At 27.6% G+C, this 19,173-nt stretch overlaps 1 protein-coding gene across 6 annotated transcripts in view; it reads right to left on the bottom strand.

Moving 5' to 3' along the window:
* Window positions 1–19,173, bottom strand: part of LOC127290350 (rhodopsin-like) — a 699,229-nt gene that overhangs the window by 107,439 nt on the left and 572,617 nt on the right. For 5 of the 6 annotated variants that reach the window (XM_051318856.1, XM_051318854.1, XM_051318852.1 and 2 more), the window contains one exon: window positions 8,186–8,296. The exons of the other annotated variant lie outside the window; for it this stretch is intronic. In XM_051318856.1, coding sequence (XP_051174813.1) covers window positions 8,186–8,296 — 111 coding nt within the window. The remainder of the gene's footprint in view (window positions 1–8,185; window positions 8,297–19,173) is intronic. 6 annotated transcript variants of the gene reach the window in all.

Here is a 19,173-nt window from a genome sequence, read left to right as displayed (position 1 = left end):
GGTCTGAAAAAACGATTTTATAATTAAAAGATTCGTTCTATGTGGATAATTGCGCGACAAGCGTAGACTCAAAAGAGGAATTAAATGTTTTTATAAAAGAGTCTAGGGAAATCTTGAACAAAGGAGGTTTTGATTTACGGAATTGGGAATACACGAACGATAACGCAGAAAAGGACTCTACATTAGTTTTGGGTATTTTATATAACAAAAAACGAGACACTATTTCAATAAATCCGAAGGTTCTTAAGATTGACTTTGACAAGGACGTAAGTAAGCGAACGATTCTTTCTGCGGCGAACAGAGTGTTCGACCCTATGGGTTTTGTGTCTCCTGTTGTTACTTTGTTTCCTAAATTATTATTGAAAAGATTGTGGAAACTGAAGAAAGACTGGGATACGCCAGTGGAGGAGGAAATTAGCGACGAGTATAATAAATGGCTAAAACAATTACATTATTTAAGTAGTATTGAAATTCCAAGAAAATTTGGAAAAGGCAAATTGTCAATACACACGTTTTGTGATGCAGGTAAACTCGCGTATGCAACGGTTGTTTTTTTGCGAATCGAACGAGGAGAGGGAGTCGAATTAAGATTTGTTAATGCAAAAACTAGAATAGCACCGGAAAATACTACAATTCCGCGTTTGGAACTTTTAGCAGACACTATCGGGAGTCGTTTGACGAATGAAATCCTCAAGTCATTATCTTGGAAAGACGTTCCAGTCACGTATTGGTCAGACGCTTCCACGGTTTTGGCGTGGATTGACCGTGATATGCAATGGAACACTTTTGTATATAATCGGGTGCGTGAAAATCATGAGTTGACACAGTCGAGTACCTGGAGACATGTGCCGGGAAAATTGAACCCCGCAGACCTCCCCTCACGTGGTTGTGACGCAAAGCAACTTCTCGATTCTCGGTGGTGGGAGGGGCCTGAGTGGTTTCGTGATAATGAGGAAAATTGGCCACGGGAAAAATGTACTGTCGATGAACGTGAAATAAAAACAGAATTAAAGAAAACGGCACAGGTCTCGATGGTCACGTTGAGTGAGAAAGAAAATTTAGACATTGTAAACAGTTTCTCGTCATACAATAAACTAATAAGATTTTTTGCTATCATGTACCGATTTAAGAATTTTAAACTTAAAATTGAAAATAAATGGGGCTCGCTAATTACGTGTAAAGAGTTAACAGAAATTGAGTTAAAATTTTCGAAAACTTTACAATCTCAAATGTTTTTACCAAAAAATGATCCAAGGCTAGCAACGTTACAAATTTTGCTGCATACGGACGGTTTGATACGATTGAAAACAAAAATTATTGAACGCGACGATAGTTTTCCCTTTTTGTTTCCAATTTTATTAGACGGAAAACATGATGCGGTGAAATTGCTAATTCGAGAAACTCACGAAAATATGTGTCACGCAGGAGTGCAAATTGTCATGTGCCATTTAAGAGACAAATTTTGGATCATGTCTATGAGAAGAACTGTCAAATCAGTCATTGCCGAGTGCCACATTTGTAAAAGATTTAATTCGAAACATGTGCAGACGGTTCCAGCCCCTTTGCCGATTAATCGCGTTAGAGATGCAAATGTTTTTGAGATTACCGGTGTAGATTTCGCAGGTCCGCTATTTTTACGAGGTCAGCAGAAGGGCTGGATCTGTTTATTTACTTGTGCAATATACCGCGCAATATACCTCTTTGTCTACGCAAGCTTTTTTGGAGTGTTTTCGACGTTTTATCAGTCGTCGAGAACGACCAACTATTATGTATAGTGATAACGGGTTGAATTTTGTTGGCGCGAACAATGCCTTTAAGTCATTAAATTGGGAATATATAAGTAAATATTGTTCCGCGAAACAGATTCAATGGCAGTTTAATCCACCATCGGCCCCTTGGTGGGGAGGATGGTGGGAGCGATTAGTTGGGATGTTAAAAAATCTTTTGCGTAAAGTTCTGGGAAAATCTTGTCTTAATTTTGAGGAAATGTCTACAGTGTTGTGTGATTGCGAGTCGGTTTTAAATTCAAGACCTTTGACCTACATTTCAGAATCAGCTGATGACTTAAAGGTGTTGACTCCGGCGATGTTTTTACACGAAATTAAAGAGACAGGAACACCTGATATCGATGTAGTAAATAAAATTGAGTTAACCAGTAGATACAAGCGCAAACAAGAAATGGTAGAACATTTGAGGAAACGTTTTCGGAGTGAATACTTAGGTCAATTGGTCTCCAAGAGTAAATTGAAAAGTCATGGTAAAGTTCAAGTCGGTGATATTGTTATTATAGGCGATGACACTCATAAGCGTATTGACTGGCCTTTAGGAAAAATTGAGAAATTATTTTTAGGTAGGGATGGTATTGTACGCGTGGTCTTGTTGAAAACCAAAGAAGGTAAATTAAAAAGGCCGATACAACGAATATACCCTCTAGAAATTTCACAGAATGAATGTGCTCAATGTAATAGTATTCCTGTTGATATTATGAATGATATTCCTCGAGATAAAATTGTACTTGACGAAGATGATGAAATTGATCTTAAAGATGTCTCGAGAAATGATGATGATCGCATGTAGTCGACCTTGGAACGATTAATTTTTTTTCGGATAGGATTATTTAACGCATTTTTTATAAAGCTTGGAATTTGTTTGACGATGTTGTGTATGTATTGACATTTTAAGAAATAGTTTGAGGTGAGACCTCAAGGTGGGAGGATGTTGTAAATCGATGTAATTTTATCATTTTTTTAAATTGAATTGCGGATGTCCACATTTTATAGACGTGTCGTCTGCTCAGCAGCGACACTTGTTTTCCGGATGTGATTGCGAGGGAAATTAGGAGAAAAATGTGGGAAGGCAGTCGATAACGCGGGAATGAGCATAAGAAAAGATATAGTTCTAGACGAACGTTTGACGGTGACACACCGGTGTCGAAATGTTTTTGTATGGCTCGAAGCAAAAATAAATGTACTTTGTTATTTTGTAATTACGGTGTCGTGATTTGTGTTTGTCCCTTTTTTCCACTGCATTTTCCTTATTTTTTTTGGATTTTTACAACATTAAATCTCTAATAGCATACATTATCTTATCAAACTAATATCTCACACAAATAAAATATTAAAATGTTTTTATAGTCGCTGATTACGAATATGAAGTCAGATTTTAAAAATTAAAAATGGCAGATCCAATATGGCGGACGACAAAAATAAACAAGTTGTAAATTCAGATGTTCATTACATGAACATTTTGCTTCCTCTTTACGATCAGCAAAAAAATTTGCTTCCTCGTGGAGAAAGCATTAACATTAAAATAAACATACAAAAATAATATAATAATATAAACATTAGAGTATCTATACATTTGAGTAAAATTTAAAGAATTAATGGAAGTTAAAAAATCAAAAATTCATATTTTAACCGAAATATCTAAATATTAATGAAAAAGAATATATGAGGCATTCTATCTCAACCCTTTCCACCTTCAAAAGACGATCGCCAGCAGAGCGTTTTTTAAGTTAATATTTTTATATCAAAAGTAAATAATTTATATAATGTTACACACTATTTCGAAAGAGAATTTAACGACCTTTCGATTGGTCTTAACATTTTTTTTAATTTCTTACAATTTCAAACAGAAATTGCGTTTTGAAATATTCAACTCTTGATATCTCAAAACACCCCCCCCTTCAATTTTATTTTAATATATATGAAAATAAAGCTTAGTTTTTCTAGTTTCAAATTCCGTTTGGTTTATCATGGACATTTGTGAGGATTTTTGGATAACAGTGATTCAAAATATGTGTTTTTGAAAACTTTGACACGAAGTATGAAGTTGAATCCTAACCCGCATTCAACCTACGTCTCACACGAATTTCATTGTTTTGAAAAAAAATCGCAACCTATAATAATAAAAATTTTCTGTAAGGAGATTAATAATATCGTATTTATTTTAATAAAATGCTTTTAAGTGATTTTTAAGATTAAATTTAAAATTACTCACCAAATTAATTTTTTAATATTAAATACAATTATTATTGGAGGAAAATTTTAAATAAATACTTTTATTTTATGAAAAAAAGACATTTTTTTGTAGGTTAAACGAAACATTTTTTATTTCAGCAAAAATTAAACACAGAAGAATTATAGTCCTTGATAAAATACTAATTTTTAAATAACAAATTTTTTTCTTTATTTAGTTTTGAAAAATTTACTTTCCTCGGACGAAGAATATTTTTTTAAAAGCATTTGTGTTTCAGAAACAGGAATGAAGGTGTGATATTTTTGTGTTCCTGAAATTGTTTTAGATTCATTAAATCTTTTTTTAAGAAATTTTTTAGTCCTGGAGTACTTTTCTTTGGATATAAATTGAATTTCAGTTTCAGGGAAATTTCGCTTGGACCAATTAAACAATGCTTCCGCGGAAAGTATTTGTTCACTCCCTTTACGCTGCAAACTTGCACGAAGAGCTTGCCGTTTCAGATTTCCTCCAAGACCGTCACAAGGTCCTTTGCCGTGACCTGTAGCATGAAAATGCCATTCTGCTGGAATCCTAAAATCGGTTTGATGACACAATAGATTGGCAAAACTTTTCCTATTTTTAAATTGATGAGGAGCACCATCAGAATAGTAAATGATCTTCGAAGGTTCAAAATTTTCTTTCAGATAGGAAATTATTAGCTCCTGACACTGATAGACCGTAATTGTGTCATGATTTAAATTATCAGATATGATAATCATACTTTTATGCATGAGTTGCCCATTTTTCTTGAAGTAGATGACAACAGTAAATAATGACGCCTGACTATTATTCCAATAGAAAGCTTGCACAAAATTTTGCGCCACAAATGAGTAATTTTCCGCATAATCAAATTGAATCAAAAAATGATCTGGAAGCAACTGATCTCTTAAATTCGTCAAGAAAGAAGAGTGTTTCTTGGAAACATAATCATGGACTTTCAAAGATAATAGTTCTTCTCCAAATTCATCAATAAAATCATCGACTTCCATTACCTCTGTTCTGAGAGTCGTTCTATCTGTATTTTGCCAAACTTGAAATTCTATTCTGTCAATTCCGTGTTCCTCAAAGATTACTCTTAAAATTCTTTCCATTCTACTTTTGCCGGGACATTTTTCGCATTCGTATAAAAAACAATGTGGTTGAGGGTTACTACAAACTATTAATTTTATACATTCTTTGTAATTAGATAATTGTTTTTCGGAGTCTTTAGTCAAATTCTTTATTGATGATCCTTCTATCATCAACTTAAAGTTTTCGTGATGTACACAAAGGCATAGCACGTGTGTACCGCTTGACCCTGCCGAGACACAGTATGGTGGCCTCAACTGACAAAACTTAGCAAGACTAATCTTAGCATTTTTGTAATTTTCTTTAAACAGATCGTAAACCTCTGAAAGATTAAATAGGAGCAATCGTTTTTGTACAGAAATTCGAGAGCCATCATCTTGTTTTAAAGAAATACAATCTTTTATTCCTGGCAACAATCTACTGATCTCATCAGATTCATAAAATTCTGTAACAATTTTTTTTGTTTCAGGCGATATAGGATGACCAGACCTCGGATTTGGTGAAGTTAAAATTCCATGTTCCCTATCAAGTTTCTTCGCGTTTTTTGCTTGCGAATAAGTTGCACCAAACACGTTAACTAATTTTCTATAACCCCAAGATTTTGGAGCAAGAGTCAAAAGTAAGATTTTTTCGGATACACTGGTAGATGTTTGAAATTTCTCTATTATTTGCTCCAAAACTTCACGTCCCACTTGACAAAATTCTTCAGAGGATAGAAATTCAATTTTTTCACTAGAATTCTCTATGCAGTGAATGCTGGAGTCATCAAGAATGTTTGATGTCTGTTCTGTTTCTTCCATGGCTGTAAGGACATTATTTATTTTTCATGACGAAAATTAAAAATTAAATCTAATTAAATATAGTAAAAATATTTACGTGATAGATTCTCTGATAAAACAATCGGTTGCGGTAGCAAATCTATTTTTTTCGGCAGATATGACAAATTTTTAATCCTGCTTTTGAAAATTCAGGCAGTTTGAGTTTTTGGTGTTTCGAAATATTTCTAAGATTTTTTCCTTTTCCATGATTTTTTACTCCAAATGGATTCACACTTTTACCGTATTTAGGCAATGCCATTTTAAATTAAATTATTGAAGTAAACTGTTAGTTATTTTTCTTCACAAACTGTTAAAAGATTATTTTGAAGCATACCAGAAAATTAAGGTTAAATTAAAAAATTGAAAAACAGCTCACATTTTTGTTGTAAAATAAATTTTGTGGTTCACTTAAAAAATGTAAATAGGAGTTTTTGGAAAGAAGTCTAAAAAACAGCTCCTAAATATTTTCAAATAACTTAATTAAATGTTTGGCATAATTAAGTGAATTTATTTGGAGAAAAAAATTACTTAAAATAAAAAATTTAGAAATATTTTCAAAACTTTGTTTTTTAAACAAACAAGTACTTTAAAAGCAGTATTGAAAATATGTCGTAATTTTCATTGTATTTCATTAAAATTATTTTGTAATTTTCAGAGTAAATCATACTTTGACTCTTGCTTAAAAATCTCAGAAGTACAAAAAATTAGGAAAATTGTTCTCATATAGCAACAATTATTATCACGGTGCAAAAATTCGCAATATTGCGTACTAATATTGCTTTTTATTTGTCTCTTATAAATAATAAAAATTATGCTAATGAAAGATAAAAGCTATTAGAAGATTAAATTTAAAATATTTAGAACACATTTATTCAAATTATTTATTTAAAGATAATTATTGTATAAATGAATAAATATTTCAAATAAATTGTACAGGTTGTGATTTTTTTCAAAACAATGAAATTCGTGTGTGACGTAGGTTGAATGGGTTAGGATTCAACTTCATACTTCGTGTCAAAGTTTTCAAAAACACATATTTTGAATCACTGTTATACAAAAATCCTCACAAATGTCCATGATAAACCAAACGGAGTTTGAAACTAGAAAAACTAAGCTTTATTTTCATATATATTAAAATAAAATTGAAGGGGATGTGTTTTGAGATATCATGAGTTTTATATTTCAAATCAAGATTTCTGTATGAAATTGTGAGAAAATTAAAAAAATGTCAAGACCAATCGAAAGATCATTAAATTCTCTTTCGAAATAGTGTATAACATTATAAGATTATTTTCTATTTTATATAATAAAAATCTCTTGAAAAACGCTCTGCTAGCGATCGTCTTTTGAAGGTGGAACGAGTTGAAATAGAATGCCTCATATAATTTATAATTATTTACAATTATATCGATTCGTTTTAATGCAAGGAACACAATTATTTTATATTTAAACTTGAATTTAAATAAATATAAAATTTTTCAGCTAAAATGTGTATTTTCTATTTTTTAAAATTCATTAATTTATAAAATTTACCTCAAACGTAAGTTTTATATATACCAATCGATTCGTTTTCATGTAAGGAATACAATTATTTCATCTATAAAATCACAAAATTTTATAGCCAAAATGAGAATTTCTTATTTTTTAACTTTCATTAATTCTTTAAATTTAAATTAAAACTATACTTTATATATACTGATTGATTTGTCTTGACGTCAGGAATATGATTTTATTATATATAACCTTAAATGTGTCTATTTAAAAATTTTTTCAATTAAAAATATTTTTTGGAAAAAAGACGATAAAATTTTTTTTTTGGGTATTTTTTAAAATCCTTTGGTCAGATTTGAGATATTAATATGATAAATGAGCCTACCAATTTTTATCTAAATCCATTAAAACCTGTTAAAGTTATCTTCTAAACAAAAAAGGGATCCACACACACATACATACATCCGGACAATTGATCAGGATCTCATATGACATGTTTCTATATAGAGAAAAATTTGTTTCCGATACTTTGAAAATTTTTACAAACGAAAGGACTACAAAGCTTCCTCCACGAGAAAGCAAAATTGATCGCATTCGATTGAAACTTCTTACTCAGAGATTTTCGGGGCCGCTGAATTCGAGTATGATGTTAGTTTTTCAAAATTCAAAATGGCTGATCCGATATGAAGAGCTACAGTTAAAATGAAAAAATGCTTTTTGTCGCATTAATACCTGAAAGTATGTAGTATAAGGAATTTTTTCATATCAAAGACAATATAAATTATATTTACCTTCGCTAGTTTTATTTCTGCACTTTCACCAGATTGTTCCCCTGAACGCAACGAAGCAACATTCATCTTTTTAGCCTGTTCCCTCATAGCTTGTTCATGAGCTGCTACTGTCTGTGAGACAATCAATATTTTATATTGAGTAAAATAATATATAAGAGGTAAAATTACTAAGAATTGAAAAATATATTGTTTTCATATATTGATATTTATTTTACTATCTCATAACACATGTTTCAAAGAATATTATTCTAATGAATGTTTTGATTCTAAAGATCTTAAGAGGGACTCCTTTTTATATGGATTCACTGACAAAAACAAATTCATTTTAAGGGGGGGTATGGTTAATTCGTTGTAAAAAGGTACTTTTTTAATAATTTTTTTCAGTGATATAAAGTGTGTTACTTTATTAATTTAATTTCCATATATTAATAGGTACAATATATGAAGTATATTTTCCTAAAGTCTGATTGAAAAATATTGCAAATTCAACGAGTGGCAGTAAATCTCTTCAGGCACCTCGTAAAAATATAGATTTACGGTGTTTGACGTAACTCGCTACAGAATCATCTAAATCAAAAAAAAAATTTTTTTTATACAGATGTTTTTTCAGGTTTACTGTGTTAAAGACGGAAGTTAATTAACAAAAAATAAAATAAATAATTTAAAGAGAAAATAATAAAGTTTAGAAATAATACTAATTTTTACTATTAACAATTCAGCTCATAGGTAAAGCGTAAATTGCTCTTCGCTGACAAAGTTAGAATAAGGTAGTGGACTGTCCCTTAGTATATTATCAACTAGCAAAATATGCGCGCATATTTTATGAATGAGAAAGAAGAGCAGTATATTGGGATCTGTAGTACTTGTATGAAAGCGAGCTGCTGCTTTCTTATTGAGCAGCTTGATTTTTTACGAGTCATAGCAATTTCTTAATTTGTTAGACATTTTACCTTGTGATGTAATGATGTCAGTAACGTCGATCTTTGGAGCAAGATCAAACATACTCATTGGTATTGGGGTAAGATGAATATTTATGTATATTAGAGTAAAAAATGAAAAAATGAATTAATAACCGCTGAAAAACAATTATTAGTGACATGATGCGTTCATCATTAATATAATACAAACCAAAAAAACGTTAATTATTCACTAAACATTTAAAAGAAAAATAAACAAATGATATTGAGAAACATTATCAAATTGCTTGAATTAATTAATCATACAATATATTTTTAAAAAATGCATTAAAATGAAGAAGGTAATTCTTAAAATCAGTAGAAAATCATTGGTAACAACCATGGATTTTCTGCGCTGCTCTCAACATATGAATGTTAATCTCATGAGAATCTTTTGAAATAAATCTTTTTCGCTTACTAAACACGTGTTAATAAATGTGCTATATAATGTACACATGTTCTTTATAACGTAGTTTACAGAAAAAGTGAATCATTTTTACATGTGTTAGGAATTTTTGTTTAAAATATTTGGCAACAGTGTCAAGGATCGTTTTGGAGTGGTATTTGGTATGAGAGCGCAGATCTCGATGGGTATCGAGCGCGAGAGATTCATTATTGTGTTTTGGGCATTGGCCGAATGGGTTCTAAAATAGGGAACGTGTAATTTTTGTTTATTAGGCAAAAGTGTCGAATATAATATAATATAAAGTGTTAATTGAAGTCAAAAGACTAAATTTCTTAATAATTATAACTTTTAATAAACTTTCATACTTTTCAAGTTTAACGTTTATTTTCGTCACCTAGTGAAATAATTTTTAACGTTTCATTTAATAGATAAATTTATATTATAACACATGTTACTACCATAAGTTATTAAATATTAGACTCCGATTGTAAACTTTCGTAATATAGTTATTGTTTGTACTTTATTTATAAACAATAAAATTTTATATAAAAAAAATATTTTTAATATTTGTATACAGTATGAAAAACATCATTAAAAATCTAAATTTTAAACCAAATAATGAATTTATTACAATGTTAATTTACAACATAAATTAAACACATATGAATAACTTTATATATAATACCATTAAATTAAACGTAACGTTAGCCTATATTCATAATTAATTCCTTAATTACCCGTAAAAAAGTTTTGATTGGAATTACTCGAAAGTTGTTACTTTAGTGTTTTCAGGATAACTGATTACAAAAATGATATTTGTTTCTAAAATTTCAAAATGATTTTAAGGAAATAATATTTTAAAAAAATTTTATAACTATTTTTTAAAGAGCCCCAAAAAACCCTTCAAAAAATGCAAATAAAAGGAAAAATCCTTAGAAAATGTTTATTAATATTTTTTATAGTTTTTTGAGCAAGATTTTTTATTTACAATTTAAACAAATATTATTAATTGTATTTCTAGATCATTTACAATTTGTTGAAACAATATATTGTTGTTATTGTAAAACTTGTTAAAAATATCAGGAAAATGATGTTTTTTTTTAATTTTATAACTTTTATTGAAATGAATTGCAATAATGAATTGTATCTACAAAGTTGCTTCTCCCTCTTAATTTTACAAGCAGTTCTGCCGTATATAACTGTAAAAGTATCTTAAATTGAAAACTTAATTTTCCACAATTGTTTAATTAATTTAATACTTTTGGATTTTCAAAAAAATGTAAGCAAATCCACGAAACTTTTAATTTTCAAGAGAAAAATTTATTTTTTTAATTTGCAGGCACATTTATATCTCTTTGTATATACAGTAAGATTATTTGACTATGAATCACCCCAAATAAAATGTTAAAGTTTATGCAGACTTTAGTATATTTTACTTTAGAAATATGCAACCCGATTTACAGAGAAGTTTGAAAAAAACATTGAAGAGGAGTCGCGATGATTTAAGTCATCACGTGATAGCAGAAACGGCATGTTGGAAACCATTTTGGTTATACGAAATCAAAACATAACCCCAAATAATCATCGTATTTGACATTATTAATAAAAAAACAAATAGAAATAAAAAATAAATAGTCATTAAAAGATTATAATAATGATAAAAAAGTTAAAATAAAAATTTAGTGAAAATGTGTTTGGCAATTTTATTTTATTTTATTTACACTATGTAGATAAAATTGCCAAACACTTTTTCACTAAATTTTTATTTTAACTTTTTTATCATTATTATAATCTTTTAATGACTATTTATTTTTTATTTCTATTTGTTTTTTTATTAATAATGTCAAATACGATGATTATTTGGGGTTATGTTTTGATTTCATATAACCAAAATGGTTTCCAACATGCCGTTCAAGAAGACTAGAACCAGGAGGTGAAACTTCCACGCTTTACCGCAGTGAGTAGTGGCATGGTAAACGTGCACACGGTGGGCGTGTCGTTTAAGTTCGTGTACTGCTAATAGAACGAATTTACGAATTCTGCGCATACTAACCTTGTAGGTTTTGAAGGGGAAATTTCGTAGCAAGCAGCTGCAAATGTTTGCGTCTGCTTGGTTAGGTAAATTATATAATAATAAAATGCTTGGTCTGTCCTTCTGTCCTAACTTGAAGTTGGCCTTTTCTGATTTCACGTGTTTTTTTGAATAGTAATCTTATGACGTGTCAAATTTTGACAATTCTTTTTCTTATTTTTGCCAAAGTTGTATAATTGTGTTTCCAAATTTCGGAATAAGTTTCTTTAAAATTCCAAATTCGAAAATTCAATTCACAAAGCTGAAGTACACAACGTTTACCAACGAAATTCTTTTTAAAGTTGTATATTGATTCAAAAATTGTACAAAAAATGTATGATGAGAAAAAAGATGCGCCAGGAAATTTCGTATAAGATAGTAATTTGAAAAACATTTATTTTTAAAAATTAATTTTTAAGGTACCAGGGGCCAACGAATACCTATTAAATATTAATTATAAAAACACAGGCCTCGAATCAACTTAAAGACACAAAAAAGTCGTTTTAGTCGATTTATATTCCAAAAAAAAGTGGATTTGTTTTTTATTTTAACAAAAATATTTTACAGATTTTTAAATAAATTTTTTTTTTTTTAATAATAATCCTTTTCGAAGGGTTAAAATTGAAATTTTTAGAAATAATTAAATTTCAAAGATATTATTAATTTTCAAACAATTATTAAATTTTCCAGAACTGAAAATAATTTATCAAACAATTTTTGGAAAACATTTTTTAAATTTAATTGAATTTTCAAAGATTTAAAATTGAGATTTTTGAAATTAATTGAAACTTTAAGTGTTTTGTAATTAAAATTTTAGATGATTTCACTAAAAATTTATTAGAAAATGCGGACAAAATACAATAATTTGAAAAATGGTTTCAGATAGTTGAATTTTCAAAGAATATTATTAAAATAGTTAAAAATAATTGAATTTCCTTAGAGTTATAATTGAAATTATTAAATTTCAAAAAAAAAAATTTCGATGGAAAATTTTAGAAATAATTAAATTTTAGATGCTTTTAAATTCAAATTATTGAAAATTCAATTAATTTTGAATTCCAATTTTTGAGAATAATGAAATTATATTTAATTTTAAATTGAAAATTTTTGGGAAATAATTGAATTTTAATTGAAATTTTGGATAATAATTTAATTGAAGTTCATTTTTGATTGAAAATTTGGATAATTAATTTTGAATAGAAATTTTAGAAAATAATTGAACTTTATTTCATTTTAAATTGAAAACTTGGTAAATAATTAAATTTTAATTGAAATTTTGGATAATAATTTAATTTAAGTTCATTTTTGATTGAAAATTTGGTTAATTAATTTTGAATAGAAATTTTAGAAAATAATTGAATTTTATTTCATTTTAAATTGAAAACTTGGTAAATAATTAAATTTTAAATTGAAAATTTTGGATAATTATTGGATTTTTAATTGATTTTGAATTAAAATTTTGGGTAATAATTGAATTTTAGTTTATTTTGAATTGAAATTTTTAAAAAATAATTAAATTTTATTGTGATATTTTTTTTAAAAATTATAAACAATTGTTAAATTTCATAAAAATTTTAATTGAAAAATAATTTTGATATAATTGAATTTGTGATGTATTTCATTAAAATTATTAAAAATAATTAATGTAGTGAAGAATCATTTTAGTTTAAAATTTGTTAAATAATTTAATTGAAGAAGATATGATGAAGATCTACATTTTATACTAGAAAAATGTATTTTATTTACATTTTTTTTCAAATGTAAAAAAAATGTCACATTTTATTAAAAGAAGTCGATAAAAGTCTTATTTTTGAAAAAAGTCAGAAAAAGTCGTATAATCCGAGGCTTGTAAACATATAATTTTCATTATTATCATTTAATATGTAATAATATTCTAATAAATTAAATTATTATTGATAATATTAATCTTTAATTTCTTTATAACAAACAATTAAACACTCAATTTGGCGCGCTTGCGCGCGTTTAATTTTGCTAGTTAAATATAATTAATTAAATATAATCGCATCAAAAAATTTATGGGTAAACCATTTGCCATAACCGCATAAACAGAAACTTAAAAACAGCGTCTGCTACATTTCAAATATCAGTGTCAAGAAAGTATGCGCAGAACACTCAAATTCGTCTGAACAGCAAAGCACGAACGATAAGCCACGCCTTCTAGTGGCTTGTTTTTCACGCCGCATCTTTACAACGGAGTTTCCCTCCTGGTTCTAGTCTTCTTGATGCCGTTTCTGCTATCACGTGATGACTTAAATCATCGTGCGCATCCAATTTCAAGCGGCAAATTTAAAAATGACTCCTCTTCAATGTTTTTTTCAAACTTCTCTGTAAATCGGGTTGCATATTTCTAAAGTAAAATATACTAAAGTCTGCATAAACTTTAACATGATTCTCGAATCGAACACTTAAAAATCAGAATTATTTTTAATTAAAACTTTCGGTATAATTTTTTTTTTGCTAAATTATATACAAAGGAACATTTATGTACAGTATTAGAACAAAATATTTATTTGACAATTAGTTTTATATGTTAAAAAGTGATAAAATGCTTAAATTTTATTTGAATTTCTTGAAAAAGTTTATATTCTTAACGTCTTTATTTTTGCAGCGTGTAAAATATCACTTAAGCTACTATGGAAATATCTAACAGACATATTTTGTCAACAAATTTTAACTATCCCATTAATGTGCCACCACTGAAACTAAAACTACTAAGGTTTCATTGAGTGATAGCACTTTTTAAATAATTCAATTGAACGTCTTCTTATGAAAATATCTATTACGGGGTTGGATAAAAATAAAAGTTCAATGCATTTCTTAAAAGGTGATGAAAAAACAAAAATTTTAAGACCTTCTTTAATGATGTGCCTCTAATTGTATTCCTGTGTCAACAATTTAAAGATGATAATATAAATCGTGACTTCATTTAAATTTATACATTTTTGAAAGGCACAACTGCATTTTTGCTTTAAACAGGTCAATCTATGGTGTGATCGAAACCCAATTGAAAATCCTCACATGGGATCCTATATGTGATTCCATACAGGTTCCTTAATAAAAACCGTTATGAAATCCTAGGTCGACATAGGAATCCACATAGAATTCCATGTAAAATCTGTGGCAAACTTTGCGAGACTTTGATTTTAAATAATAATTTAGAGAATAAGGGTTCAGCTCACGACAGTCGACACAATGTATTTGAAGAAAACTCCTGAAATCCATGTAATTTAAAGAAAGATTCGGCCAGCGGCGAAATCCATTGAGCAGTTGCGAATAAGAATATTATTGAGACAAGTTACTAGGTAAGAAGAACAAGGATTGATCGAACTTACCAATTCGCAGATCGCTGTTTCGCTGGTGAATTATGATTCCTTTATTATTGATCCATCGTTAAAAGGCACACAAATTAATAAAGAGTAAACAATTAAGAAAACTGAATAATTTAATGATAGTAAAATGTGTTATACATTGAAAGAAAGAAAAGAGTGCGTCGCAGCGCATAAATTGAATTCGCGTTAATAATGAGACTCGTATATGTCTTAGAAGTTTTGCTTCTCGCTAGAAGTCTCGCTTCTCTCTAATTTTTTGAAATCGAGCGCGATCATAATCGCAACCTTTGAGACCCTTCGTGTGGGGTCCGATGACACCCGAATTTTTCATTCGTTCAACGACCACTGGTCGCGGTAGCTATCAGGCTAGCGCCTGGCGCGATGTATTATCAGATGAGAAAAACCACCAGGAACGGCATATTTATCCCAAAAGAAAGAAAACGATTTTGATCGTTACAAATCATATATGAAATTCGGACACGATTTGGTGTATGATTTCATGTAGGAATTTATTATGTTGATTCTACCTTGACATCTATGTGAATTCCTACATTATTTCCTATAGTTTTTCTGGCATATTATTTTTGTCAATTTCCTTCATAATCAACTCGCATCAAATGTTATAAAAAATATCATATAAAATTCTAAAGATTTCCTTTTATGAAATCTTACATACAAGTTTTAATTAATATAGGAAACCATATGGAATTTCATGTGCATTCTTTCATATGATTTAACATGGATTTGAACATAGGAAATCACATGGGATTTCATGTTGACTGCTTTATGCAGAAGGCACTTAACAAAAATTAAAAATTATTGAATTAAAAATTAAATAATATTACTGAAATTTATCTAAAAAGAAAAAAATTTGAGCTTTGCAATACACCTTCTGAGTTAAATTCTCAGCTTATATAGTATTCAATAATGATCCCAACTGTGAGAAAAAAAATTATCACCATCTGGCGGCATAAGAGTAGAATTATGATTTACATTTACATTTCCTAAGTAAGAATCCATGTGAGAACATATATAGGATCTTATGTAAGATACTAGAAATAAGATTTTACATAGATTCCTACATACATGATGGAATCCATGTAGAATCTTAAGTAATATCTTACATAAGATCCTGCATATGTTCTCACATGGATTCCTACATAGGAGTTTACTGAGTTTACTTGAACACCAAAAAAATTAAAAAAATTAGGTCAAGATTTATCAATTAAAGTTCAGATTAACGTAATTTTATTGGAAAAATCAAGAATTGGGAGAATCATTTTAATTCAGAATATTTTCAAAAAATTTTAAAAATTAGATTATTTGAACTCCAAAAAAAAAAAAAATTAGGTCAAGATTTATCAATTAAAGTTCAGATTAACGTAATTTTTTTTAGAAAAATCAAGAATTGGGAAAATCATTTGAATTCTGAATATTTTCAAAAACTTTTAACAATGAGTTTATTTGAACTCAAAAAAATCAAATAATTTAGGTTAGGCTTTATCAATTAAAGTTCAGATTAACCTAAATTACTTGGTAAAATCAAGAATTGGGAGAATCGTTTTCATTCTAATGATTTTAAATAGTTTTCAACAATGAGTTTACTTAAACTCCAAAAAAATAAAATAATTTAAAGTAGGCTTTATCAATTAAAGTTCAGATTTACCTAAAGTTTTTGGAAAAATCAAGAATTATGAGAATCGTTTCAATTCTAAATATTCTAAAAAGTTTTCAACACTGAGTTTACTTAAACTCCAAAAAAATCAAATAATGTAGGTTATGATTTATCAATTAAAGTTCAGAAAAACTTAAATTTTTTGGTAAAATCAAGAATTATGAGAATCGTTTCAATTCTAAATATTCTCAAAAGTTTTCAACAATGAGTTTATTTGAACTCCAAAAAAATCAAATAATTTAGGTTAGGCTTTATCAATTAAAGTTCAGATTAACCTAAATTATTTGGTAAAATCAGGAATTGGGAGAATCGTTTTAAATCTGATGATTTTAAATAGTTTTCAACAATGAGTTTACTTAAACTCCAAAAAAATAAAATAATTTAAGGTAGGCTTTATCAATTAAAGTTTAGATTAACATAAATTTTTTGGAAAAATCAAGAATTATGAGAATCTTTTCAATTCTAAATATTCTAATAAGTTTTCAACAATGAGTTTACTTAAACTCCAAAAAAATTAAATAATGTAGGTTATGATTTATCAATTAAAGTTCAGATTAACCTAAATTTTTTGCAAAAATCAAGAATTGATGGAATCATTTTAAATCAGAATATTTTCAAAAAATTTTAACAATTTGTTTACTTGAACTCCAAAAGAATCAAAAAAATTAGGTCAAGATTTATCAATTAAAGTTCAGATTAACCTAAATTTTTTTGGTAAATTAAGAATTGGGGAAATCATTTCAATTCTGAATATTTTCAAAAATTTTTAACAATTACTTTACTTGAACTTTAAAAAATCAAATAATTTAGGTTAGGCTTTATCAATTAAAGTTCAGATTAACCTAAATTATTTGGTAAAATCAAGAATTGGGAGAATCGTTTTAATTCTAATGATTTTAAATAGTTTTCAACAATGAGTTTACTTAAACTCCAAAAAAATAAAATAATTTAAAGTAGGCTTTATCAATTAAAGTTCAGATTTACCTAAATTTTTTGGTAAAATCAAGAATTATGAGAATCGTTTCAATTCTAAAAATTTGAAAAAATATTCAACAATGAGTTTACTTGAACTCCAAATAAATCACATAATTTAGGTCAAGATTTATCAATTAAAGTTCAGATTAACCTAAATTTTTTTGGTAAATTAAGAATTGGGGGAATAATTTCAATTCTGAATATTTTCAAAAAATTTTAACAATGAGTTTACTTGAACTCCAAAAAAATCAAATAATTTAGGTCAAGATTTATCAATTAAAGTTCAGATTAAGCTAAATTTTTAGGAAAAATCAAGAATTGGGGGAATCGTTTCAATTCTAAATATTTGAAAAAATTATTAACAATGAGTTTATTTGAACTACAAAAGAATCAAATAATTTAGGTTATGCTTTATCAATTAAAGTTCAGATTAACCTAAATTATTTGGTAAAATCAGGAATTGGGAGAATCGTTTTAATTCTGATTATTTTAAATAGTTTTCAACAATGAGTTTACATAAACTCCAAAAAAATAAAATAATATAAGGTAGGCTTTATCAATTAAAGTTTAGATTAACATAACTTTTTTGGAAAAATCAAGAATTAAGAGAATCTTTTCAATTCTAAATATTCTAATAAGTTTTCAACAATGAGTTTACTTAAACTCCAAAAAAATCAAATAATGTAGGTTATGATTTATCAATTAAAGTTCAGATTAACCTAAATTATTTGGTAAAATCAAGAATTGGGAGAATTGTTTTAATTCTGATGATTTTAAATAGTTTTCAAGAATGAATTTAGTTAAACTCCAAAAAAATAAAATAATTTAAGGTAGGCTTTATCAATTAAAGTTCAGATTAACCTAAATTTTTTGGAAAAATCAATAATTATGAGAATCGTTTCAATTCTAAATATTCTAAAAAGTTTTCAACAATGAGTTTACTTAAACTCCAAAAAAATCAAATAATTTAGGTCAAGATTTATCAATTAAAGTTCAGATTAAACTAAATTTTTTTGGTAAATCAAGAATTGGGGGTATAATTTCAATTCTGAATATTTTCAAAAAATTTTAACAATGAGTTTACTTGAACTCCATAAAAATCAAATAATTTAAGTCAAGATTTATTAATTAAAGTTCAGATTAACCTAAATTTTTTGGAAAAATCAAGAATTGGGGAAATCATTTCAATTCTGAATATTTTCAAAAATGTTAAACAATGAGTTTATTTGAACTGCAAAAAAATAAAATAAATTAGGTCAAGATTTATCAACTAAAGTTCAGATTAACCTAAATTTTTTGGAACAATCAAGAATTGGGAGAATCATTTGAATTCTGAATATTTTTAAAAAATTTTAACAATGAGTTTACTTGAACTACAAAAAAATCAAATAATTTAGGTTAGGCTTTCTCAATTAAAGTTCAGATTAACCTAAAGTTTTTGGAAAAATCAAGAATTGATGGAATCATTTTAAATCAGAATATTTTCCAAAATTTTTAACAATGAGTTTATTTGAACTCCAAAAAATCAAATAATTTAGGTTAGGCTTTATCATAT

The sequence above is a fragment of the Leptopilina boulardi genome, unplaced genomic scaffold (assembly GCF_019393585.1).
Source record: "Leptopilina boulardi isolate dan_hultmark-lab unplaced genomic scaffold, ZJU_Lbou_2.1 LbouV2_60, whole genome shotgun sequence".
Classification (NCBI taxonomy): domain Eukaryota; kingdom Metazoa; phylum Arthropoda; class Insecta; order Hymenoptera; family Figitidae; genus Leptopilina; species Leptopilina boulardi.
The sequence above is the reverse complement of the archived record's forward strand: the minus strand, read 5'-3'. Positions and strand labels throughout refer to the sequence as shown.